The 26,449-nt window shown below is 45.5% G+C and overlaps 1 protein-coding gene across 4 annotated transcripts in view; it reads left to right on the top strand.

Annotated features, from left to right (window-relative positions):
- SLIT3 (slit guidance ligand 3) overlaps positions 1 to 26,449 on the top strand; it is a 617,690-nt gene that overhangs the window by 576,520 nt on the left and 14,721 nt on the right. For all 4 annotated transcript variants that reach the window (XR_011144002.1, XM_068960054.1, XM_068960053.1 and 1 more), the window contains 4 exons: positions 1,598 to 1,691; positions 6,760 to 6,897; positions 12,774 to 13,014; positions 15,341 to 15,471. Coding sequence is in view for 3 of the 4 variants with exons in the window: in XM_068960054.1 (XP_068816155.1) it covers positions 1,598 to 1,691; positions 6,760 to 6,897; positions 12,774 to 13,014; positions 15,341 to 15,471 (604 nt within the window). In the remaining variant the exon portion in view is untranslated. The remainder of the gene's footprint in view (positions 1 to 1,597; positions 1,692 to 6,759; positions 6,898 to 12,773; positions 13,015 to 15,340; positions 15,472 to 26,449) is intronic.

Below are 26,449 nucleotides of genomic sequence, written 5' to 3'. Positions count from 1 at the left end.
ACCCATTAAAAGTCACGATGGTATGGTACATGAATATAGCGTTTACGCTGGTAGTACCCTCTGGCATGCCTCCAGGTCTTGTATTCTTAATTCCCTTTCTCAGTTATGCTTGACCATTTATGCTTGACTCTCAAAAGCAGGTATATATTAGATGTTCCATGTTTGGAAGAAAACCTTTTCGAGAAATTCTTGCAAAACAATGCTATTTTACCAATCTAATGTGAAGAGTCAAATGAAGAGCTATGTAGGTTGTACTGCAGTGAGGCAGGAGCTGTGGGAGGAATAACCTGAGGGAGAGAGCGAGGGGGTGTTAACAGCTTAGCCCATAGCTGTCACCACCGGAGTCAGCCTCCTGATTGCGCTCTCCGTTTTCCCTGCCAAATCACAAGCCTGATCACAGACAGTTCTGATTTGCATTTGCCTTCTGCATTTTGATCTTTGTGGTTCAGTCGGGTTGTATTTTCAGGTATTTTGCTGTAGCCACTAGCGTTAGAATATAATTCTTTCTGAACACGGAGATTCTCCCTAGTCAGGTGGAGCTGCAGCTTCAAGCAAACACTGCTAAAAAGTTGTGGGCCCACCAGTGCCTCCCACGCTGTTTTTCCTGTTTGACTGTTACAGGCAGCGGTTTGCTGTTCACATGGTAACGTATATCCTGTGTGGCGCACACCACCAACATGCATAACCTCGAAAACCTGTAGATGTGCTCTGCTGATACTGCTGCAAAGGGGACTTTGGGACTGTAGCTTATGAGGCTTTCCACTTTGAGAATACTTGACCTTTGCTTTTCCTGCATGGTTTTGGGAGCTTTGGGATAGTGTTCTGTTGGTTTTTTTTGGAGATGACAAAGATCGCTGAACTGTCTTTGGCTGGATCTCAAATCTTGGGGTACTGAAGTGTGACCTAATAGTTTAGGACTCAGAGAAGGGTGGTGTTTAAATAAACTATCTGGTTTTGAACATTTTAGAGCTATCAATTATTAAAACTTAAACAAATCCAGGGAAGTGCATGGCATGTTGCACACAATACCTTGAAACATCTGAGCTGAGCTTACATTTGATTTCTTTTTTTCTGAAAAGACATCATCTCCTGTGAGCACAGTAGAGCTAGTACTTTTCTTATAAATAGTGAATGTTTTATAATTACGTGCAGTCCTAAAGCTGGTTCCTATTATTGAGAGAGTTGCAGAGGTTTTGAGGGAGGGTTTGTGGGTTGGGTTTTTTTCCAGAATTATGTCCAGTCCACTTCAATGGCAGACTATTGGCTATGAATAAAACATGTTTTTGGTGTGAAAATGTTACGGTCTAATGAGTAGCTTCAATTTTGTGTCACTTTCTTGCTTTCGTATAGGAGCTGTTGGGTCTGGATACGTCTGTTCAATCTATAGTCTGTGGAGGCTATCCATAGCCAAGTGCAGTATAGATAGATATATATATATATTTAAGTACTTTGCAGCCAAGCCTTTCAAATTCATATAATATAAATAGTAGAGTGGTTATAGCTCTGGGGGGTGAATCTTCATTAAAAATAGGTATTGTTGATTGATAGCATTCAAGCCAACATTGTGTTACAGCCTTTTGCTTTTCTTTGGCCTCAGGTGAACTATGTGATGAGGTGATCAACCATTGTGTTCCTGAGCTAAATCCGTGCCAACACGAGTCCAAATGTCTCCCCCTCGACAAAGGATTCAGGTAAGCGTGTGTGCTTATAGGTCTTCACACACTGGGCAGATCCATCCATTGGCTTGGCTAGGGTTGAACTGGCAGTGAGTCTGGGGTAATGAGTAAAAACCATCAAAATTAATGAAAATAACGCATGACTGTACTTCAGACCATGTTACGTATTAATGCAACCATATGTACTTCTCCAGCTTTCCGTGGTTTACTTGAAAGTAATGGATGTACCCCAGAGCAGCGTAATTATTCCGGAATAGAGCATGACAGAAGGAGCACTTCTGGAACGGCGACTGCAAAATACCTTATCCTACGTCAAACACAGAGGGCAATTTCCTTATGTATTCCTCTGGGCATCCGTCAGTTCAAGCAGCCTAAGTGCAAGGAGATACAACAGCTGTATCTCAGTTTTCCTGCAGTGCTGGCTCACTCTTTAAAATCCAGTCCCCAGTCTAATTACTGAGAACGAGGAAAAGAACTTTTGTGGGCAGAGCGTAATGCTAGGGGTCAGGAGTTTTCTGTTGTATTCCTACTTCAGCTCTTATCTTCCTGGATGGCTTGACTTCAGAGGGTGCAGTCTCACAGCCTGGCCTTAGCCACGGCCAGGCTCATCTCCCCACGGTCCCTCACCCAGGCAGCAGAAGAGAACAGCTAAACCCAAATGCTCTGACTCAGGAGCCTTCTTTCTCCTGTGTTTGTAGAGAAGCGAGTCTTGCTAGGCTACTGTTAGATTTTGTGCTTTGTCTCCTGTATTTGTATTGGCATATTGGGGATGACATTGTTTCACAGTGGCAAAGGGAATGTCATGTTTAAAATGGTAATAAAACATCTGGAGATCCTTGGGTGAGGGGTGTTTTGGGAGGTGCATCATTGCTTCAGCAATTTAGGCGTTCATTGCTTCAGCAATTTAGGTGATTTTGCAACCACCATGCTCTCCCAGTGGCTCACAGGTTCCCTCCATGGGATTTTGGCACATGACAGCCTCCCCAGCGCACCTAGCATGTAGCTGGTGAGAGACAGATGCTCTCTTTGGTCTTCTGGTAACTTGCAGTTTGAGTCAGACTGTGTCCTGTGAAGCAACTAGCGTGTCAGAACAGTATAAACAAACACACAATACATTTCGTGGCAGTTAAAAGGAAGCAAGACAAGGTTTTAGTGATGCTGCCTACCTAGAGGGTGGCTGAATCTATGCTAGACGGTCTGTACAACTCATGCTTTACTTTCGGGTGAAAAAACTCCAGACAGATGTATTTCCAACTCTTGAGGAAGACAAAGCTGTTAAATCATTAAGACAGCTCCTGAGTGATACACAGGCAGTGGAAAAGGAGGTGTGCACTGCTCCATGGACAGTCCCTGATGTTCTTTCCAGCCTTCATTCTTAGCTAATCCATCATTCAGCTAATCCAGTAGTTACAGCAGGTTACAAGGAAAAGGCTTGTAACTTGGATTGCCTGTTGCCACTAGATAAATGAAGAGATGGAGACTGCCGTGGTCCTGAGTAGTTTTACCCTTACTGGAAGTGTTTTCAGACCTGCCGCCTGAGTACTTTGAGTAGATAAGACGCTTGCGTACTCGCTAGCAAGGTGGTGTTGAACAGTGCTCTTCACAGTGGGGCCCTTAACCTTTGGGGGAAGCTAAATATTTTCTCTCTATGTATAACTCTAGTATTTTCTACCACTGTTTGCTGAGTTATTCTTCCCATTATTCATAGACTGCTACACAAAAATCCAAAATTTCTGTACTTGTTCTCTGCTGTTTTGCTTTCTAGCAGGCCAGACTGGTGGGGTGAAGGAGCCTTCCTCCCCTTGAAAGTAGATTTGTCCCCGTGTTGCATACGTTGGTTGCACCCAACAATTCAGAAATGAGCTGAAACCACTCAGCAGCTTTTGCAGTGCTGCATGGTGGCTCTTGGGTCTTGTTCAAGAATGAGAAGCTCTGGTCTTGTGCTGTCATCAGTCCCTTGAGTAGTTTGATCCTCTGGCCTATGATGTGCCCTATGTTTAGCACGGTGCAGTGTAACGCCATGTGCAGGATGAGTTAGGCTCTTGCGTCAGTCCTCAGCTCTGCTTACCGAGCTGGGGGGATATTAATGTCAGGAATGACTTGACAGGGGCTTGTTCCCAAGCTTTGGCTGACCATCCCTTTGCCAGGTTTGTTCCCTGTGCACGCGAGCGGGACACACCAGTGAAGACTGTAACAGCAGCAGGGGCACCAGTCAACCTCTGTCCTGCCTTCAGCTGCGGTCAGGTGCCAGATCTGCAGAGGGAGGAAAAAGATTATGAAGAAATGAGGGGGGGAAAAAAAAAAAAAAGCCGAAATATATATCAGTATTGGGAGGGAAAATCCATTTTGGTCTTGGCATAGAAGCCATGAATCTTAGCTTTAATGAAGTAGATATTGAGTGCATGCAGATGCAAATCCCTATGTACAGGGCAACATTTTGAATACCAAAGGACATGTTTTAGGCTCTCTCTGCTAGTGGGAATGCTGCCGTCGCTACCAGGCTGTAGCAGAAAGCAGCGTCCCAAACGTGCTGAAGTTAGATGGGTCATGGGGACATGAGCCACCCCAGCTAATCTGATCGACTACTGTTTTAGCAAGACTTGAATATGAAAGCATGTTTGCCTACTTCCTTACCGCTTGATACTTGTACTGATCCACAGTCACTTGGTGGCAGTACGTGGGCAACAGATGGAGCCAAACTGCGTCTTGTACGGGGGAACGAGATGTTGGGTTTCTGGAAGCAGGCTGGGCACGGCAGTCACGTGGCTGCGCTTCTCACCTGCGATGCTCCAGGCAGGCATTTCTGGTAGCTTCAGCCGAGATGTGACACGCTATAAACTCAGAAATGACTGGCCGAAAAGGAATTCCATGATTGCAAAGGGAAAGCCAAGCTTGGAAGCAAACTGAACTGCTTCAGTGTGTGTTTGGCTGTGCAGAGCTCTTTACTTTCTAAGCTAAAATTGCAGGTGGCTTTCCTCACTTCCAACCTCCAGATCTTTACTGCGCTGTTATTCTAAACGAAAGGTAGCTTTCTCTGTGCCAGACCAAAAAAAAAAAAAAAAAAAAAATCGTTTAACACAATGAAATGACTTCTAAAAAAATATCTTCAGGAAAGAAGCGTGTTTTTCCATTCACTGTAGTGATGTTGGAGCATGGTATAAATATACTTTATTATTCTAAAGCTTTGGAATTATTACCTGACAGCTTAAAACGCTGATTTAATGCAGCCCTGCAGAGAAAAGTGGTGGTTCTGTCATTACTGAGATAGCCAATACACATCATAAAAGTGATGCATGGCAGCACTGAATAAGGAGCTGCACATCGTTCATTATTACATCACTTTATATTAGGACTGTGGGGATCAATAAAAAGCAACAGGATTAAATGCTGCCAATTCCCCCCACAAAGTCTTTTGATTGACAGTATTTGCTCGCAGGTGTGATGGAAATCTTGCCGAAAAACGCTGCCCACTCCTTACGGTTTGGGGAAGGCACGCTTTCTGCTTTTTGCTCTGTTTTGTTGTGTCCATTATGTTAATCACACTTCCCTGAGCCACCACGATGTGAAAATGCAATTCAAACATGCAGGGCTGGAACATCAGCCGTCCTGTGGCTGTGGAGGGTCTTGGTGGGGCCTCTTCCAGGGGGAGGATATGCTTCTGCATAGCTTCATCCATCCTACACCCTGCAAGTTAATAGATTTTGCTGCGTTTCCTTCTTTTTTAGCTGGTCATTATGAGCCATGCTTTGAAGTGCAGACTGGGAAGTCACTCTTTTCTCCCTCCACTTCTCTCCAGTAACCCAGTTCCTCCAAAGAGGCTTTCCACGAGTTGCCTCGTGGTGCCCCAGCCCTGCCAGGCCCCGGCTGGGGAGGAGGGGGAGGAGGAGGGCAGAGGCAATCCAGCTGCGGAGCAGCGGTTTTCTCCCCTGATGCCACCTCCCTTGGCTCGGCGGGTGATGTCTCTCCTCTCCCAGCTCTCGGTGCAAGCATGCTGGTTCCACGCAGGGAGCTTGAGCCAGGGCACAGGCCCCTCTCTCATATATTGGGGAAATAATCGTAGCTCTCCCCTTGTTTTGGTTTAAGTGATGCACTTTCTGTTTTCCAGATGTGCAGTAAAATCCAGCTGGGAGGAGTGAAATGTATTTTATGGACTAAAATGTGTTCGTGACTAAACATTTGTCTAAACTACAGACTCAGAAAGAGGCTGTTCAGCAATCCCAAAAGATCTGGTCCTAGCCAGAGACGTTGGGACATATTCTCTGTGGTCAGGTTGTAAACTTTGCAAGGCTTGTTATAGAAATGCTGGTGCAATCTTCATACAGCAGACCTAATAACTTTATTAAAAAAAAAAAAAAAAAAGCCACCGTTTGGAGGCTTGGGGGTGTCCCGTTGCATTGCTGCTCAGCGTGGCGTTGTCCCGCAGCTGCAGGTGCCTGCCTTGCCTGGATCTTCTCGTGGGAAAAGGTCGAGTTTGGAGACAGTGCTCAGTAATTGCAGCGATGTTTACTGTGCCTTGCAAGTGAATGACAAACAGGTGGTGGGCTCAAAACTGACGATCTTTTTCTGTAAATTTGCTGAGTTCTGTGGTTTGCTTGCACGTTATTTCCGTTTGGGAGGTGGAAGCTTGCTGCATTCCCTATGGCTGCCCGCCGTGGACCTCAAACACCCAGCGGCGCAGAGGCACAGGCAGAGTCCTTTTCGCTTTCTTGTGGTCTGAGACATCGGAGCAACTGCCACTAAAAAGCATATTGCCTTTTGAGTCCGCAGTGCTGCTGTAAGGTTAGGGAAGACGCTGTTGTCTTCAGCATCACAGGGAGAAAACTGTCTGATCACCCAGTGCCCTTCTCTGCAGAGCCGGCTGGGAAAAACTAGCCTAGCTTTGCTAGGCTCAAATTTAAGCAGATTGCAGGAGCCTGATGGGAGGGACGGGAGCATTTCTGATGGCGAGAAATGCGCTTGGCGGTTCCAGGAGTAACTGGGAGCACCTTTGCCTCTCAAATCCGGTGGGGTGCTCGGCCGCCTGCGTGCGGTGCTATTGCGAATGTTGCACCGATCCGTTAACAGCGATCCGCTTGTATTCCAGATGCGAGTGCTTGCCAGGCTACAGCGGCAAACACTGCGAGGTCGATGACGACGACTGTGCAGGCCATAAGTGTCGGCACGGTGCTGTCTGCGTGGACGCGGTCGACGGCTACACCTGCGTCTGTCCTCAGGGCTTCAGGTACGTGCGCCGCCCGCCTCGCTCGCGCCGCCTGCCTCCTTCCTGCGCGGAGCGTCGGGGCGCTTTCTCGAACCTCCTTCATCCTCAGAGCTAACTGGCCTCTAGGTGTGCTGCTGATCCGACATTGCTGTGGGAACGGACGGCTCCGTGCTGCGAGTCCTGGAGCTGACGTAGGTCCTAAGGGGTGAACAGAAAGCCCAGGGTTGATGATTTAAGAAAAACAGCAATTTGTCATCTGTGCAGTGCCATGTTAGTTTGCCTGTTTGCCTGCCCTAGCCTTTCCGGCTGAAACTCTAGGTAATGCACACACATAAATTACACGGAGATAAGCCCTGTGTGTGTGAGAGCGAGTGAAAGATAGTAAAATTGCATATATGTACCCTGAGACCTGGCTGCAAGAGAATAGGACCGTGAATGTTTTGTGCCCGTATCTCTGTGCCCGTTGGTGGACGGGCTCGACACAATTTAGCCTGTAAATATCCAGTCTCTGCTTCTGACAGCTGCCAATAGATCTGACTCCTGGAAATCTCACTGTCTGTCAAAGATAAGCGTGCTTCTCCAAATGGATTCACTAATCAGTGCCTGAGGCTGGATACTGGCTTCCCTCCAGCCAGTCTTTTCTGTATTTGAAATACACACATGAGACAAAGAGGAGTACCTGAAAAGATCAGTCTTGACAAAGCAGAAATTGCATGAACTCCTATAAATCCTTTTCTCTGCCTTGTATCTGCAACTGTTTTCATTCTTCTTGCTTTCATCCTTACCCCCCCCTTTTTTTTTTTTTTTAACTCCCAACACACATTTTTATTGCAAAGCAGACAGACTTCCCTGAATAGGCATTGATACATAACACGATGTCAGCCTGTGGTTTCACAGAATCAGACTTGTTATTTACAGGATATCAGATATCCTCTGAATTTCAAATTTGTACCCCACTCACCATGTTTCATTCTCTGCTTCAATCCTTTTGATGGCCTTAGGCATCCCTGAAATTGGTGTATGGAAAGGATGGGAAGTGTCTATCCCACAGAGGAACTGTAAATGTTTGGTGTCATCTAATTGGTAAAGAGTTGGGAGCTGGGGCTGCAAAGCCATATCAAGAGTCACGGGTAACTCAAGCCTGTTGTCCACAGGTAGGGACTATGAGACCTCTCCTGCAGGTGCTCTGTGTTTTAAGGAATGTCAATACTGGGCAGTGAAAAATGTGAGGTTTTTGCAGTAAGTCAGGATCCTAGTGTTTGGCAGAGATTTTTCAAACTGTGATACAGATGAGCTGGATTGCCAGGGTTAGATGGGAGATTGGTCTGGTTCCCTCCTGTGTCCTGGGCAGCTCCTGGGGCAGTTAGTGCCATGCTCCAGGCGGCTGTTCTCCAACCAGAGACTTTAAGATCAGGACCTGGAGCAGCCAGCCTTGCTCCCCTTCTCAGACAAGGGGTTTTCATTGCACTCGAAGTCCTCCGAGAAGAAGAAACATCTTTCTCCACAAAGCTCCAAAGTCCTACTACTAGCTTAGACAGCACTTTATAGCCCAAGGTAGATTTGGGAGAGCAATGTAATCTCGCGGTCCATGCCACCCGGCCTTAACTCCCAGCTCAAGAGCCACATGAGCAAGTGTCTTGCAGGAAAGAAAAATCACAGTGGGCACTAGCAGGCCCCTTCTGCCAAGGCTGAGAGGAAGCTGAAGACTCGTGGCTCTCCATGCAGAGCAGGATCTGGTCTTGTTTGATTTCCAGATTAAAATTCTTCTAACAAGTTATGATCTCCTAATTATTCTTTTCATGACTTCAGCCTTTTGTAATTTAAAGGCCTACTGCTCTCAAGAGGTTTCTGATATTTTTTCCTCTTAAGATTGCAGTTGCAACTGTGGTGATTGACAGAGTTCAGGCTTGTGATATACAGGCCTGTAGACTCAATTATTCACGAAGTCTGCCCCAGGCACTGTGCTGTGAGGCAAAGCGGTAACTTTGCAAGTATTTGAAGGATGCAAGCGTTGATAAGGAGAGAACACAAAGCATGATCTAACAAAGATAACAAGGAGACTTAAGACTAAGATCAATACAGCTTTTTGGCTAAATATCAGGAATCTTTGCCCAACAGTGAGTTTGCAGAGTGACCTCCCAGTTATCTGGAGTTTGTGGTGTTGTAATAAATGCATAGTTTTCTAACAGCTTTATGGTTTTCACTATGCAGTATATCAAGGCTGCTTGGAATCACGCGGTAATAAAGAGGTTAAAACTTAGGTCTTTACACGCGTGAAGCGTGGTTGAACAAATGGCCGTCTCTGTTAATTCTTAGCAACGAAGGGCCCCACAGGCAAATGCAATGGGGGATTGCAGCCCCCCAAAAGTGATAGCACACACCTGTTTTTCCTTTTTGGCATTTGCTCCTAGCGGCTCTTTTGTAGTTGTGCCCCTTGCAGCATTTTAGCTGATCACTCAGCGCCTTTTTGCAGTCACCTGATACGCTTTTTTCCTGAAATGCTTTCTGTGTGTTTTCTACCCAAAATAAAATCTGTTTACCCGCTGTAGGTGAACATATTTCCTAGAATTTGTGAACCCCATTGAATAAAACCTAATTTACCAAACCTTCCCTTTTGCAATCTGCCTCACAGTAGCGTTGTCGTGATAAATGTTGCTCTAATGGGGATGCACATTCTAAAACTGCTGATCTTGATATAAAGCATTATTCCTCCGTTGCGTGGATGTTTCAGACTTCTCCACTGGGATAGTTTGTGATAATTTGGGATAGTTTGCAAGCAACTCAACAGTGATTATTTAAATAAATGAGATTGTGCCATGCAGAATCCAGTCCTGTGGACGTGGCCAAGCTATGCAAAGAAATAGTATTAGTGTTTGGGGTTTTTTTTTAAGGCCTTGACAGACACTTGTTGTTAATGTAACTTTTAGATGCCAGTTGCTAACAGCAGCACCTTGTGAAGCCACGATTGCAAGGGTTTCATGGCGAGGAGAGGCTGCAGAGGAGGTGTCCTGAGAGCTCGAGGAATCGTTAGAGCAGCACCAAGCACAGACGCGCCGGCTTCTTGCAACATTTGCTTTCTGTTAGTAGAGGCTGCTGCAGAGTGCATGTTTTTTTTATGATTATTATTATGATTTTTAACCCCCATGAAATTAGATTATGCATGCAGACTTTTCTTCTGCTTTCTAGCTGTCCCTCACAGACCAAACCGGATGGTTGGCATTAGATGGGGCAGAACTATTGGGCTGGGTTAGCAGTGGTCCTTTTCTGCTAGTTATCTCCAGAAGACAAATGACACCTGACATGCGGCCAGGGGTGGCAGCCGTTCGCGGGGTTGACCCCAGGTTTTTCCCACTGCTGGCTCACCTGGCGTGTTCGCCGGCCCCCCGCGCGGCGCTGGAGACAGAGATCGGGCGCTGAACAAAAGCGGTCTTTGGGCAGGGAACCACCCGAGTTGGGAAGTCCACGTTAGTGCTGGCTAGCAGCTGTGGGCCCGGCGTTGGTGAGCCCCCCAGCTCTCCTCCGCTCCGGCCACGTCTGGCTCCCGTGCCAAGAGTCGGCCAAGGCTCGCCATCTGGGGCTCTGAGCTACGGCAGGAGCTACCTTTCGCTGGCAAGAATTGCTTCCTGCGCATCTAACTGCTGGTGAAACGGTTGCTGTTTTTTGATATTCCCTTGTTTTCTTACAAAGAGGATTCCCACCTGTCTCTTGCTGAGTGGTGCTGTGACCCATGGGGCTGTCCTGTCCTGCCAGTGTGGGGCCCTGGCAGGACTCGCGCCAGCCCGCCGGAGCAAACGCTCCCGCTCGGGACGGGGCAGTCACCTAGGCTGTAACTGGTCTGTGGTTTAGGTGCGTTCACAAATCAGCGAGGACAAACTCACCTCGGGCAACGCATCGGACTGAGCGGAGAGAAGCACGTCCCATACGCAGTCACCCCCCGAACCGGCTGCCCCGCACCGTCCCGGTCCCGCTGCTGCCGGCAGGGTGCTGAACGCGGCGCCGACCCCCCGCGCCTCCCCCGAACAGTCCTTGGAGCGAGGCAGCGGCGTTCACCGCTTGCCAGCAGCCCTGCCTGCCAGATTGCGCTTTCGAGATACGTCTGTTTAAATGATGCGATTGGCTGGTCCCTCTGGAAGATTGTGCTCTTCTGGTGGAGGATGTTTCCCGCCTGCTGACGGGGACCGGTTGTTTTATCCCCCAGCTGTTGCTGTAACCGTGAGCAGCCTGTCGCCGTGCCCACCGGCGGCGACTCGGGGGTCCCGCTGCCCACAGCGGCGTGGCGGAGGCGTGCGGGGCCGGGCTGTGAACCCCTGCCCGGCTCAGGCGGCGCAACAAGGTGGTTTGGGGGAACGCGATTAGAAAAGCGTTAGAAGGCAGTTCATCCCGAACCGGGCTGAGAGGCGAGGTTTGGGTGCGTTCAGGGTTCAGCCCATCCGTATTTTTTTGTGCGTCTCCATCTTTTTGGCGTGCCTCAAAGAGGTTTCCGCAGAGGTGGACCCCGAGCGTGCGCGAGGGGCCGTGCGCGAGCGGGCCCGCGCCCGCCGTCCCGCAGCTCTGCCCGCGCGCGCCCCGCGGCACCGCCGTGCCTGCGCTCCCTGCTCGCCAGCTGCAGATTTTTCATCGTTTCCCTATCTGCCTCCTTCCAGCCAGTCGCAGCCCTTGATGCAAAGAGTTTATGCTCTTTTCAATGCATAAAGGATTTGTCGGGTTTGGGCAGCTGCTGTAATCGGAAACGGGGGTATGCCGCAGGGCTGGGCAGCCCTCCGGGTCGGGCGTTGGGTCTGGCACCTTTGCAGCTCCCTGATTTTCCGTTTGTTTTCTGCAGGTGAGTTGGGCGCGCGACATCGCTGTGAAAGATGCCTGCAGCTTTGTGCGCTTTCTCCCTTTCCCCTGCTCCTCCCGGGCTGCCTCTGCTATTTCGGCAGAGTCACTCGAGGCTGCTGCAGAGAGCAGATAACCTGCCGAGCGTGCAGGCATCCCGGGCTCGGGAGGGAACCGCAGCTCCTGCTAGGAGATGTGCCCCAGCCTCAGAGCGTGCGAGCTCAGCCACCTGGGTTTTGTTGAGCCCCTCATACAGCGAAGAGTGAACCGCAGAGCTCTCCTCCAGATCTGAACGTGATTTGCCTTCCCTAGTACTCAGACCTGGCGCTTGGTTTGCAGCTACCTCTCGCTCCAGGAGATCTTACTTTCCTTGGCGTTTTTCTGACCTATGACACAACCAGCCAGAAACTCAGCTAAAATAAAGTCGCTGAGCCCGCTGCTGTTAGAAACGAGCACAGGGAAGTTGCCCAGCAGGCAGCATGGTATCAGTGCGTTGACCGGGATCGTTTCTAGCGGTTGCCCATCGGTTGATTCTGCGTTCTCTGATATACCGTGAAGCAAGCGAGGAGACTGCAAGAAACACGAAAACCAGAAGCTATTCCCCTTGCTTGCCCCTGCTAGAACAGCAGAGGCAGGCTTAGGTAACAAAGCCTCAAACTGCGATTTTTGGCTGGCGATGCTGGAAGGCAGGGAGAGCAGGCAGTGAAACCTCAGCTTGGGGCTGAAGTGGCTCCCAGTTTTTGCTGGGATGTCTGCACGACACAGTGTAGGATCGAAGCAATTTTACGCATTCAAACGCTCTTTTAGCCAGACTAATGTACCTTGCAGAGCTAAATAACCAGTGCAGAGCATAGCACTCACGGCTTTCGGTGTTTGAATTGGCTCATTCAGACCTAGCTTGGGGATCTCTGTACAGCAGGGTGCTGTGTAGCTTTTATGTATACAATCTGACACGTGCTGCTTGAATCTCAGAGTCACTATACAACAGCAGTATTGTAACATCAGCACCTGCAGATGTTTGCTTTCTCAAAAAGATGGCGATAACTGAGGCTGCTCTCTCTTTCCTTGGCCTTCTAAAGCGGACTGTTCTGCGAAAACCCTCCGCCGATGGTTCTGCTGCAGACGAGTCCGTGTGACAACTACGAGTGCCAGAACGGCGCGCAGTGCATCGTGGTGCACCACGAGCCCGTCTGCCGGTGCCTGGCGGGCTTCGCCGGGCAGAAGTGCGAGAAGCTCATCACGGTCAACTTTGTGGGGAAGGATTCCTACGTGGAGCTGCCATCGGCCAAAATTCGCCCTCAGGCAAACATCTCCCTCCAGGTAGGCCAGGCAGGGCATCGGTTGCTAGCCCAGTGTTCTTCTAAGTAATATTTTTAATTGTTTTCCTCCTGAAGGCAGAGGATTTGTTGGCCAAGGTGCCGACAGAGTCAGAGCCAACTTGTGAGCCAGCCGGCTGCTCTGAAATTGTTGTTAAGGAGCAACACAGACATCGCCTCACCCATTTGGACGCATATCCTGCCTCCATAATCTCACCACTCTTTTATTCCCAAGACTGGCAACATAACTGGAGATGATATCAGCAAACTTCCTTGCCTTCTTGCTGATTTACAGCGTAGCACGATCTTTCATCCTACAGAAATTAGTGCTCAATATTAAGAGACTTATTAAAAGAGCCTGCTCTAAATGGCCTTTCCAGACATTATTTTGCTTACTCGTTTACTGTGCATGTTCACAAGATGAAAGGCCTCAGATTTTGTTGCAGGGCTATTGTTGCGCTTAAATTTGGTTTGGGGTCTAAGGTTCAAAAGGCAATGGAAATTAGATATCATAGTTACCATGTTTCTACTGTGGTGTTTGTGTTTTTTGGATCAAAGGTATTTTGGATACTCGATCCAGTATCATGTTTAAACGATTTGGAAGTTATTTGTACTTGTAATTTAATAGGCGTTAAGTTGATGTAGCCCGAAGTAAATGAAGGAATATTCTTTAGCTTTTTATTTTTTTTTCTAATAAAGAGATGGGTGGAACACACAAGACAGAAAGCATCTGTGTCTTAGGCCACTGTGTGTTAATCTGGATTATTTCCATGCTGGACTCACCCTGCAAAGGGAGCATAACATTTCAAAAGTTGTGAGAAGATCATCCCTGTGTATTTATTTTATTGTATTTATTTTCTCAATTCGAAGAGACTGTATTCCACAGTTGGAAATCATATTCTGGGCTTACTTCTTGGAGCTTGACTGTAAATAAAACACCAATGTCAAGACAGGGGAAAAGGAACCAAATTTCTATAAAGGAGTAGATTTTTAAAAGCTTATTTGGGTGGCTCCTGCAAAATTTATTCTAATGAGCAAACTACATACTTAATGTTTTATCTTTTCTTTAACAACTTGAATATAAGGTCTATATGAAAAATGAAGCTCATTCATGTATATTTGACACTTGTAGTTATTTTTCCAAATTCCCTTTTATTCGATATCCTACAAAGGATTCTAAAATGTTCTAAAACGTGTGCATTCCCGAAGGTTCCACGGCGCCGTTTCTCAACCTCAAAGCTGAAATTTGGGCGTTGCCTTCTTAAGGAAAGGCTGCAAAACATGCATTACATCAGCCTTAGCTTGAGGAATAAAACTGGTTGTTACAGCAAGTACATGCAGATGATGTTCTCCCTTCTTGTTTCGCAGGCTGAATATTATTTTTGCATCCAGTAATTAATTGCCAGGGAAAATTAGAATGCAACACTGATTATTAAAACCAGATAGAAGAAAACTTATTGAAAGTGTTAAAGAAAATCGAACTAATCTTTTAAGGGCAAAAGCATAGTATTTAAGTAACATGTCAGTGCAAAAAAGAAATTTGCTGTTTAGTTTTGGCATTTAACTGCCATTCTAAACAAATAACCAAATAGCCTCAAGAAACATAAACTGTGGAAATAATGGAGGCAGGTTGTATCCAGAATCCCCATTATGTCTCTTTTTTTCCTTCTGTACTGTAGAGATAGTGTAGACAGGGATAGTAGAAGGGAAGTCTTTGGATTTTGATTCAGTCTTCAGGATTTTCTTTTCCTGATGTGCCTTAAAGCCATAGGGACGAAGGCTACTGGAGTCTGTTGTGGCTCTCTAAATTTCCCGTTTGACCTCAGCGTGACTTGCTCATAACTCAAGCTGAGTGAATAGCTCATACTAGATGTGGGGACAGGTCCTTCTTTCCTTCTTTGTGTTTGTAGAAAGTTTGTGAACAGATGAGTGCCTTCTGAAAGGCGTGTGCTTGTAACTGTGATAAACTCCCCCTACTCCCAGAGGAGTACTGCCGTACACCAGTTCAAGCTGGGGTAATAACTCAGAAATGAATTCATATGTTGCCAAAAATACAGCCACGGTCTAGGGACAGGGATCAGGGACCAGGTTCCCCTTTGAAGCAAGGGAGCCCTCCTGCCGCAGGAGGCCGAACCGTTGGTGCATGGGCCCACCCAAGGTCACCAAGGGCTTTTTGGATCTCATGTTTCTTCTTGTCTTTGTTAGTCATATATATGATTAATTAAATCATATGTAAATTGCATATATGGTTTCTATATTATTTTAATATGTTTGTTGTGTCTATTTTAATCGCTCTTACTCAAGCTTACTTGGCTATTAATTTGTCACAGGTGGCAACAGACAAGGACAACGGCATCTTATTGTACAAAGGAGACAATGATCCTTTGGCTTTGGAGTTGTACCAAGGACATGTGAGGCTCATCTACGACACGCTCAATTCTCCACCTACCACAGTATACAGGTAAAGGCCTAAGCTATATCAAGATAGCGTTGATTCCCCCAAAAAATGGAGAGGTAGGGATTTCCAGAAATGTGTGCTGGAGAAGAACCTTTTGTTTTACTTACTGCATCTCTTTTATCTATGCAATTAGTTGAGAAAATCAGAATAAAGCCTAAGCTAGGGGCTGGATAGTTAAAAATTGTAATTTACTCTTAGCACCAGGGATACCTGATTGCAGAAAAATGTTGTGATTTCTCAAATATTGTAGAGACATTTTGGTAAATGTTGTCCTTGAAATAATCCCAAGGAATCAGTTTCTCTGATGTTGATGTTTAGGATTGACTTACTGCACCAAGATGCAACAGTGGCTGCACAAGTGCAGGATTAGACTGTATCAAAGTAGGAGAAGGGATGAATTCCTCTACGGGTGAAGACGTGTAGAACTTTCACCTGTATCAGAAATAAGGACACAAGCTATTGCAAAGCACAAATTACGGCAGTAAATTGTAGGGCAATCTGACCCCCAGCAGCTTGACCTTTTGGGATACCAAACAACACAGTTTCTATTCGTTAGTCCCCCCCCCCCCCCCCCCCCCAAAAAAAAACAAATGTAAAAGCAAAACCCGTATGCAAAAGGGCTTCCTTAGAAAGGAAGGGCGTACTGCTCGTGTCTTCCTTTGTTCCTTTCACCATTCTCTCCGCCCAGCTTAGCTGCCTTCTGATAATTTTTAAGCCCTGATGTTCCAGCTGGTTTCTTGTGTCCACATGGGGGTTTTGGGGGTTCAGTGCAGCTCCATGGCATCGCCTGTGCAGAAGAGATGCCTTTCTCAGGAGAGCAGCCTATTAGAGCAAGTATAAGGATGCCACTAAATATCACCAACCAGGATGCGCCTTGTACTTTTTTTTGGAAGGTTTTCTCAGCAATGTGATATTTGTAAGAAAATGAGAACATTAATTTTTATTCTTACTGTATAAAAGCAGGATATGCCAAAGCGGGGATATTGCCAGGAAGAGCAATGACTTGTCCGCTGTAGGAATGACGAAAGTGGTTTGTTAGTGGTTTTCACCAGTAGGATAGGTGTGAAACATTTCTCTGTGTGTGGCCGGTAATCCTATTGGATTTCATGTTAGAGCAAAGCTGAAGGTGTCAAACAGTTTTATGCCCCTAATTAGAACATAGGGAAAGGCTCATCATGGGTGGGCAGCAGATCGGGGTGGATGCTCGCTCTCCGTCGTCAGGGCAGAGCGGCGTGCTGACGTGCTGGCATTTCCGCCATCGCAACGCGCTCTGGATCTGCTGCCTTCTGGCAAAGGTGCCAGAGCTGGTGAGCATCAGTGTCCTCATTATTCCTCTGCCCTTCATATTGATCAAGGAAGAGGCCTCCATGCAGACTGACACCTCATTACCATAAGACTAATGGCCTGTTCACTACATTTTGTACTGTGTCATCTGTGGAGATGGGAAAGTAGCTGCTTAATACGATGCCCTTTCTGAAATGTCACTCTAATCTTTTATTAGTTTAAGGAGTGGAGCAAAATGGGATTAGCATGGAGCTTGATGGGAAAAGATTAGGTTGATTGAGAAAAACTGCAGCTAAAGAATGTCAGAAAGGGCCTCTAAATAGATTAAAAGACTTGTTTTCCTTAAGGGCTGAGGAAGGGGGAGGAAACCTGCTTCTCTCCTTACAATCATAGGATTTAAGGCTAGAAGGTGTGAGTGGATCCAGTTTGACTTCCCTGTATATCCTGTTTGACTTTTAGCTAGGGCACAAGCTGTGCTTGGCTGACGCCTGACTTCCAGCTAGGCGCCCAGTTTTGACAGGGAAACACCCAAGTGATGGAAAATCTCCCATTTCCTTCAGTAGCTTGGACAATGGTCAGTCAATCCCATTGTTCAGGCATTGGCCAAAATCTCTAATTTGAGTTTTCCTAATACCTTATGGATATTTGAGAGGCTTTCTCCAGGGAACTGAAAGTTGTGTTATACCTGGTGCTGGCTCCCATGAGTTTACCTGTACTTGTATTGCCTCCTACCTCACGTTTTGTTGAAGTGAACAGCTGAGTCAGAATGAAGCATTTCATGCAAACCTTAAGCATTTTAAGGACTCTCTTCTGCAGCTTCTACAATTTTTCATTTTGCATTGGAAATAAGGATACTAGGAGAACACGCAACATTCAGAGCTCAGTCTCACTATTGGTAAAACCACTTGCCTACTCCTTATTCCCTCATTTAGATGCCTCATTTAACTCTCATCCTCAGCAAAAGTGAATTGTTTGAGTAGCTCTGCTGAAAGACTGTTAGAGTCATTATCACTGGCAATATCCGGAGCTGCGGACCTCCAAAGGGGTCTGCTCCTCCAAAGGGATGAGCGGTGCTTTGGCTCTTGCTTTTCTTCAGAAGTGTCTGCCAAAAGAGGAGGAGGTCTTAAAATATTGCCTGCTGGGACCTGTACCAGGAAATCTATCATTGACCTGGTTCCTGTACTGTAACTAACTGGGACGTTTTACTGTCTATTTCTGGGACCCCCATGATGGGATATGGGGAGTCACAGGCATTTCCATGATGAGATTTATTAATGATACTTAAGAGCAATAAAATTAGCAAACTACCTGGCTAATATACGTAGTACGTTTAGGGATAATGCCTGTCATCAGGCAGGTTTGGAAGCTAGCATCAAGTAAGGTGTACTTGCTGGCAGTTTTCGGTAGTATTCAGCTGAGGGTGCCAGGAGGATGAAATACGCAGTGGGTCACATTGCAAAATTCTTCCCCATCTCGTAGTTATATTGCCAGGGTTGATGTACGTGCCAGACAAATTGTGTGTCTACTCTGAACTTTACCTGCTGTAATGTATTCTGCAGATGGCCTCACTTTGAAAAATTATTCTAGGGGATTGTCTGAGGACAGGGATATGGCATAATAGCCAGGAAAGAGCAGTTTATTTTATCTACTCTGTGAGCGCATATTGTCTCTGGCTGTGGGAGCAGACCTACCTGTTCCTGTATGTCGTTTGCTTCTTTGAGCAGATTTGTTTAAGTACAGCTACAGTGCAAAGTTAGTCCGGAAAAGCCCAAGCTTAATTTGCTGTAGGTTCAGATTTGCTTGACGTGTATCCATTCCTGTAGTATGGCTTGGATAGAAAGGTTAAAATTGAAGTTGGAATTTTTTTGCATTCTAGTCAGATAAAAGTTAGCAAATGTCCAGTGGAAGCCATGCCGTAAAATATATTGTCCTTTTTCAGCGAATGAGAGGGAAATAACAAGTTAATGCACACATAATGGTTTGGTTGAAACCATTTTCTTTTTAAAAGAAAACCTTACCGATCTGTCATGGGAACTCTTCACTTGTAAGATGTGCAATAAAGGCTTTCTGAACTTTATAGCGAACATCTTACAGAAGACCTGTTTTGTAAGGTAGTATTCCTGTTCATTGTTTCTTTTATTCTATGTAGCTACTCTGTAGATGTATAAAGGAGAAGAGAATTCTGTTTGTGTGTGCTTTATTGACCTCCTGATTTCTGCACTGGTGAGAGTTACTCTTCCATACCACGACAGTACTTAGTACTGAGCCAACAATGGGTTGTTGGAATAAAGTAAATCTCTCAGGTAGATATCCTACCTTAATTTAAGGTACGACGTGATGATGAAGGCACTGCTTTTATTTGAATTACTGCTTTTATTTGAATCACTGCTTTTACTTTGAATTAGCAAAAAGCATTCAACTTTCTAGTTTGGGCTGTCAGTCATTGAAACAGATAGCTGTTTAGCTGTCTTCTATAGGGAGAGCTTTGTATTTTCCAGTCTCCTTTCCTACATCTTGTTCTTCAACCAGAGATAAGGCCTTGCTTGTAATTTCTTTTTTATGATAGGTTTTATGCCACTATACAGTGATACTGATTTGAATGCTAGATCAATCCTTCATTAACAGAAATGGAAAAGAGAAATTTGACATTTAAACTGATGATGTAATTCCCTCCTGAGTACCCAGATTGCCATGCTGCACACAAACTGTCATATCTGGTAAAAAGCATGATGCAGATGTTATTGATGTAAATCCTATGTTCCCATGCATGCTTCCTGACAGTTGTGAAACAGGAGGCAGTCAGAAAAATACAAGAATTAATTGTGTTTGTCTTTCGGCAGAAGGCTACGCACCGAACTATATTATAGTTCTTTATAAAAGAGTTCTTCTGTAATCCATTTTCAAAAATGCTACCTCATTAAAAACGTTTGTTGCAGATTGCATTGTGCAGTTCTAGTGGTCTGGCTAATTCTTACAGAGACCAAATGGATGTTCTTGTGGATAAGGCACAAGGAAGGCCTCAAGTCCAGGGAGTTCAAATTCACACCGTTTCTGCCTCATCTTTGATGACTGTGGCATGACACATTAAATCCAGGTCTCTGTGCCCACTGAAGGTGTTTGGGGAAGGTGCTAGGGGTCTCCAGGAGGCAAGGTTGTCCTCCCCTCTCCTCTGGGCAGTGGAGCAGTGCTGGACCAGCCAGCGTGGCTACCGCTACGCAGTTGTCTCGCAACAGATACCTGCTTAGGCAATCAGAGAACTGAACTGGGTAATATTCAAGGACTTTGGCCCCTACATTCACATATCTAAGACTTCACCTCCACCCTTCTGGTATTCAGGTGTAAGAGCTACTTGGGTGAAGGAAAAACTTCTGCATCTACTGAAGATCAGGAAGATGGGATTTTTCTGTAATCGTCTCTCGGTAGTTGCAGATGCTTACCTGTGAAGGAGCCTAGGAGCTTACATCATTAATACACTGGGTTTTAGGGAGGAATGTGCTGGAGGAGGGAAAGCGTTGCCTACTCTTAGAATCAGTATTAGGGCTCATCAAACCCAGTATTTGCCAGAAGTCTCTCTGCAGAGCTCGCTGCGTGACTTGTCCTTTTCTTCATAGTACCTTCATAGCCTGCAGCTTGTGCTGTGCCCGTCCCTGGTGGGATTCCTATTTGATACTCCTGGATGGTCTCTAAATAGACTGTTTTTCAGAGATTTCTATGAGACATCAGTGAGCCCTTAACAGTTCTGCATATTTGCAATTCATTTTATTCTCTCTACTACGCTCTCGTTTTTTTTTCAGGTACTCCTTAGGGAATTTGCATCAAATATAATGAAAGCATCCGGCGTTAATCTCTGACCTGCACAGTAAACGTTGTAAAATTTGAATGTACTTATACATCTTGCATGAGCCAAGGCAAAGGACAGATGAATTATTTCTTGCTTTTATAAAGGGCTCTAGTGTGTTTGAACGGAACAAAAAAGACAAGTGTTTGAGTTCTTGTCGAACTACAAACATAGTATTTATTTCCCTAGTTTTCCTTGCATTTTTGTGTAGTAGAACAGTGAAAATGTAAGGCCAAAACCTTAACATCATCTGATTTTTATCATTATGTTACGAATCAAATATTTGCTTTCACAAAATTCAGAAACGTTCTTCTGATGAGCTGCAGCTTAGACAAGGGTAAAGTTTTGTCCTTCAGGCTGCCGTAGGCCTTAGCAGGCAAAATTTTGTTAAGCTGAATTAATTTCTCTTTGTAAATCTCTTCAGTATGGATCCAGAATCGCTGTGCTCCTGACCTACAGCTTTATTCCTACCTCATTTGTTGTACTACCGTTGACCTTATACCTATGTGTTGGGTGTTTCGTCAGAAATATGCAAGCCTTTCACAAAGCGAGTCCAGGTTAGCATGTCTATTTAGCAGATACGGGAACTGAGGAATAGCTGGCCTAATGCCACTTGACCTGTGGTAGTGGCAGAAAAAGAAACGAAGGTCTCTGAGGTTCAGGGCATGTTCAGCCCAAGCCTTCTGGCTGTCACCCCAAAGTTACACTCAGAAGTCAACAGACGCCAAGCTGCAGACTGAACACCAGTAATGCAAGTGCTGCCAGGGTACGTAGGCTTCTAATTTGCCAGAAGAAACGTGAGGGAGGCAAGCTTATTTGTGTCTTCCCCTCAGCACTCGAGTGAAGTTTGGAGAACTTCAGCCACAGTTTGTGAAGGCAATAAACACAGTAGATGCTCCCCTCCCACATAGGCTTTCATGCCTTTTTAACTAATTATTTGAATTAACTCATATTACAGCCACTTGACGTCAAAACAGAGATGGTATTTGTATCCTTTTGATTAGGAATGGAGCCATCTATGCCATCGCTAACACCTTGATCACTGTTTTTAAGACAACATCCGAACATTGCTGTTTGTGTTTTCAGCACAGAATAATAGTAAAAACGTTAAGGTTAAGTCAGCAAGATGACAGTATTAATCCAAAGAAGAAACAAGAGGTGAGGAGATAGAGTTAGTTCATAAATAAGCAAAAAGTGTTGGGGGGGGAAAACGCAAAGGAATCAATGTGTTGAAACAGTCCGAGCTGAGACTCTAGTTACTAGAGTCTACTTCTATGGCATACTGATCCCATGCAGTGCCTTGCCCTCATGACTGTAATGGACATTTCTGGGGATCAGGCCTGAAGAGGGAAAGCAAATCCTTCCTAGCTATCATATTTTACTTAGCTGTAGGAGAGGGCTAACCATTTTAAAGTATTTTCAAGAGCATAAAAAAGGAAGATGTTTGTTCTGGAAAGCATGCTGTGCTCCAGGAGCAGCCCTGCACCTTGGAGGTACTTGTTGGTTTTCATGTCAGAACTAGTCCTGGGTTTGTTGCAAAATTGAATGCTGAAGCCAAAAGTTGTTCTCTACAGTGATATTTGACTATAACTAAAAGTAGTATCATCAAAATAAAATTGCTGCTGAAAATGCAGACACCCTGCCTACCCCCGTTATAAAGGAAGCATTTCCCGTTTATAAAAGTAGGCAGTTGGGTTGAGTTTTAGCCAGTTCAGTTTGAGCCTTAAAACTGCCTAGCCAAACCAAAAGTAGCTGTGAAATGAGAACCATTTCTTCCGCCCCAGCAGATAACTTGTTGTAGCGACTGGTCTCTCCATAACACGGCCTCGCTCTCTCCTGCAGTGAGAGCATCAGTCGGACTACGGCACTGGTCCTGGCAGCTCAGGAGCTTTGTAAACGATTGCTGGTGTTAGACCAGCTTCTGAGGAGCCGGTTTTGTTTCTGCATGTTGGAAACATGGCCTTGTGCTGAGCTCTGTGTCCAGTGAGTAACCGGGAGAGAACTGTGTAAAAGTATTTTGAAAGGTGTTTTCTTAATACGCCATAGGTCACTAGTCCAGTAGCGCAGTGCCAAAGTTAGGCAATACCTATGGCTTCAGAGGAGGATTGAAGAATCCCCATAATAGATGGTGGTGGGATAAACCTAATCATAGCCAAACTAACTTTATAAACTTCCTATCCACCAATGCCTGGCTTATGTCTTGAATCATGAGGGTTTTTTCTCTTACCAAAAAAAAAAAAAAAATGTAGCAAGCTAATGTAACATGTTTATTTCTTCTGCTTATAAATTTCTTGTAAGCATGATGACTAACACAAAATACAGATGTGTACCACGTGTGATAGATGTATATAGCATTTATGCAAACCCCCAAGTTCTGGACTCAGTAGCTAACAGTCTCTATTAGAAAAAACGCATGCAGAACTGGCATTCGTGATTGTCACGGAGGTGCTGCTGATTCTGCGCACAGTTATTTCAGTGCTCCTTCCCCGTGTGAAAATGAGACCCACTGTTCTGCATCTGCCAGGATGCCCCAATGCCTCTGGAAAAGGTGGGTGAGAAAACTGCTGTTCTCATGCCTTCCACATAGTAAGAGACTTTGTTTGTTTTTATCTAAACTTTACTTATTTTTTTCTAGTCATACAACTGTAGGTATGTTGCCACAGATGAGGTGGAAACAATTTCATTTCCTGACCATGTATCAGTTTTCTATGTAGACACAGTTTTCTTTCTTAGGGGTTAGCCTCCCATTTCAACTAGGAAACTTCATTCTCTGTCTGTCATTCAGTTTGGAAGCGTTTTTAATTATATTCTGTAATGGCCCTGGTCACTGCGACCAAATAGCCAATACCTTGGCATTTTCACGAGATGAAAAGAGGACAGCTTGTGCAGAGTATTCCCTCTGGTAAAATGACCCTGTGAAGACACCTGATAAACCTGCTCAGCAGAAACAACCTGAGATTTGATATCCAGCTGAATGGCATAGTTGTTTTCAATGGTGTTTGATAATAGCACTCGAAAGTAAACCCAAGCGCCATGTTTTGTTCTGAGTCCTGGCGGAGCAGGTCAGGCTGTCCCGCAGCAGGCCCTGGTGTGTGCCCCGCGGCAGTGTCCGTGGGCAGGGAAGCCTCTCCGCCGCCGCCGAGCATGTGGCATTTCAGTGCTGGGACTGGCTGCTGCTGTGAGAGGCGTTCTCTCCTTCTCTGTGATGTTTGCAGTCCAATTTTTTTTTTTCCAGCATAACTGATTTAATGAGTCCTAATAGCATTGCGGAGACTATATATGCTCATTTTCACATTCTGTATTTATTTGGTTTGTTATGTGTTTTATATGATGCATGTTACAGAAAAGACATGAAGAAGCGATTGCTCGTTGCGCCACTGACTGCTGGGATGTGCCAGCTTGTTCTTGGGGAGCGAGACGGGAAGGCAGCAGCATTGTGATCTGCTGTGCAGTAGAGGCCCCTGACTTGAAAAATTCGTTCAAGCTATATTTACTGCCATTGCACTTGCTTTTAACAAATTTTCAGTTAGCAGAAGGAAGCATTCAGCTCTGCAGAGACATCTTGATAGTGCAGGAGGCTTTGTGTGGCTGGAGGGGGTTCTCAGACCTTCTGCCCATGCCGGGGAAGCTATGAGAATTTACTGCAAACAAGGACTGTTTACCCTCGCCATGAATCTGACCCTTTTAGGAATAATCTGGGGAAAGGGGTCAGGATTGTGTGAATTGCATGTAGCGGTGGTATAAAAAAGGTCCTTGTTTTTCCCTTAGAAGGTCTGTAATACAATAGCTTTCACTGTTGGCAGGGGTGCTGCAGGAATTGAATTATGAGTGGAAATTAGATATGCATAGCCTGGCCAAATGATCATTAAGGGAGATACGGTAATCAGCTGCCAGTGTTTAGGGGCTGTAAACACCGAGAAGAGAAAGATGGGTGGTCTACCAAGTAATAAGTACAAGAAAAGGAATAAAACCAAGCAAATGAGAATGGAAGTATCAAGGAACCAAAATCTTAACGTCAGGTCTCGCAGGCTGAGAGCACTGAACATTGGAGTCATGTAAAACAGGTTTGATCATAACAAAAGAGAGTAAGTTCCGACTTACTTTTGACTTTGAAAGTGAACTCGAGTGCTTTAATGTATCTTTTTCACCCCTTACTTCCTTAGTTTTTTCATGCTTTTTCTCAACATGTGTTTTTTATTTGGCTTCTGAAGATGATAGTGCTTGAAGTGATGGGTTATTGTAGAAACAGCACAAACACTGCTCCAATTATGATTTTGCCTTTGTTGCCATGGAGAAGTTTAAATCTGTTTTAGCCTGGGGATGGATTATAACTGTAACTAAGGATGGTGAGGTGACTCTGACTTGGAGAGATGAAAAGCCATTGCCGCCACTGGTTCCTGAAGTCAGCCCAGCGCAGAAGGACTTTCACCACTCCCAGATCACTAACACCTTAACGCATTTCTTTGCAGCTGTAACTGTGCCTTTCTTGATTTTGGTACCTCTTCTCCCACACCTGCCTTTCTCGTGAGACGTAAGCTGATTAGGTTTTGGACCGGATCTCTGGTTATTCCCTTGTACTCTGAGTTTTTTCAAACATGGCTTAACTTCAGTGTTCTCCGTGGCCTTCACTCCTCACTCACTTCCCATCTTCATGTTTGCTTTGTTGTGCGCTTCAAATGAGGCATGTCTCCATTAAGACAGAGGTCAGGAAAATCTGGAGATCATAGTTAATGAATTGATGTCCTCATTTGCATAATTGATGGATATACATTTCCTCAGTGACAAGGTGTGCTGCGATACTTAAAGCTATTTTTGCTTTTGACTTCTCTGCCCTGCTGTTCCCTGCTGTCTATACTAAAGGTATGTTACACATCAGTGACAAACAACCACCCCAAAGCCCAAGTTTTACAAGTTCAAACGAAATGGTTTAATCCTTTAGTGCATTTCTGTTCACTGCCGTATTTGCAGTGGCTCAGCTCTAAATCTCTGGTGGGTATTAGAGCAAGGGGAATCGGTGTTTATAACAGCAGTGTGTGTTCAGGGCTGAAGTGAAAGGGAAAGAAAATATAGGAGGGAAAAGAGAAATAGACCAAAAGTGAGTGAACTGTGTTTTTAATGTTTAATACTCATCCCTTCCCTTCCTCCCTTTGTGCTGTGGAGTCTGAGCCCCTGGCAGAAACGGTGTCCATTGCGTGTACCTGTGGAGGGCCCAGCACAAGGGATCCTTTTGCCCATCTCTCTGGAATTGCTCTGATGGAGGAGGCCACCTCCCTGCAATATGATGTTTTAATGGCTCTTTCATAGACCCTTCTCTGCCGGGCTCCGCTCCCTGTGAGAGCAGCTCCAAGCTTCCCAGGTCAGCGCAGAGGGACGTAAGGGGCTGGTCCCACTGGTGTTCTCATGAGGTTTGGGAGTTGTGCTTTCTCCACATATACGCTTAGCTGTGTTCCTCAGGCAGGTTGTCTAATTTGTAAATTGTTTGCAGGAATCTCACCCAGCTTGCAGAAACTAAGAGCAATATCCAGATGGCTGAGATTTCACCCAGGTCCTTGCATCTCTTTTCTCCTGTAGCCTTTTTCTCAGTGATTCTCAGCATGGTATTTAGACCATCTGAATCTATTTTCAGAAGCTTTTGGACGTGCTTAGCTTCCTCTACTGACTAGGGACGGGAACCTGCACAGTGTTTATCTAGACCTGAAGACATACCTAGAATTCTGGGCAATAAAAGTCCACAGTTCACAGAGAATTAAAGTAGGTCATGAGGTGCCCTGAGAAAAAGAGGAAATGAGGGAATCCTCAAAGACAATAATAGGCAACCCACAGATCAGAAGGAGACGTCATAACCTATAGCCTGAGCCC

This window comes from Struthio camelus, chromosome 13, assembly GCF_040807025.1.
Source record: "Struthio camelus isolate bStrCam1 chromosome 13, bStrCam1.hap1, whole genome shotgun sequence".
NCBI classification, from domain to species: domain Eukaryota; kingdom Metazoa; phylum Chordata; class Aves; order Struthioniformes; family Struthionidae; genus Struthio; species Struthio camelus.
This window is presented reverse-complemented; position numbering and strand designations above follow the sequence as displayed.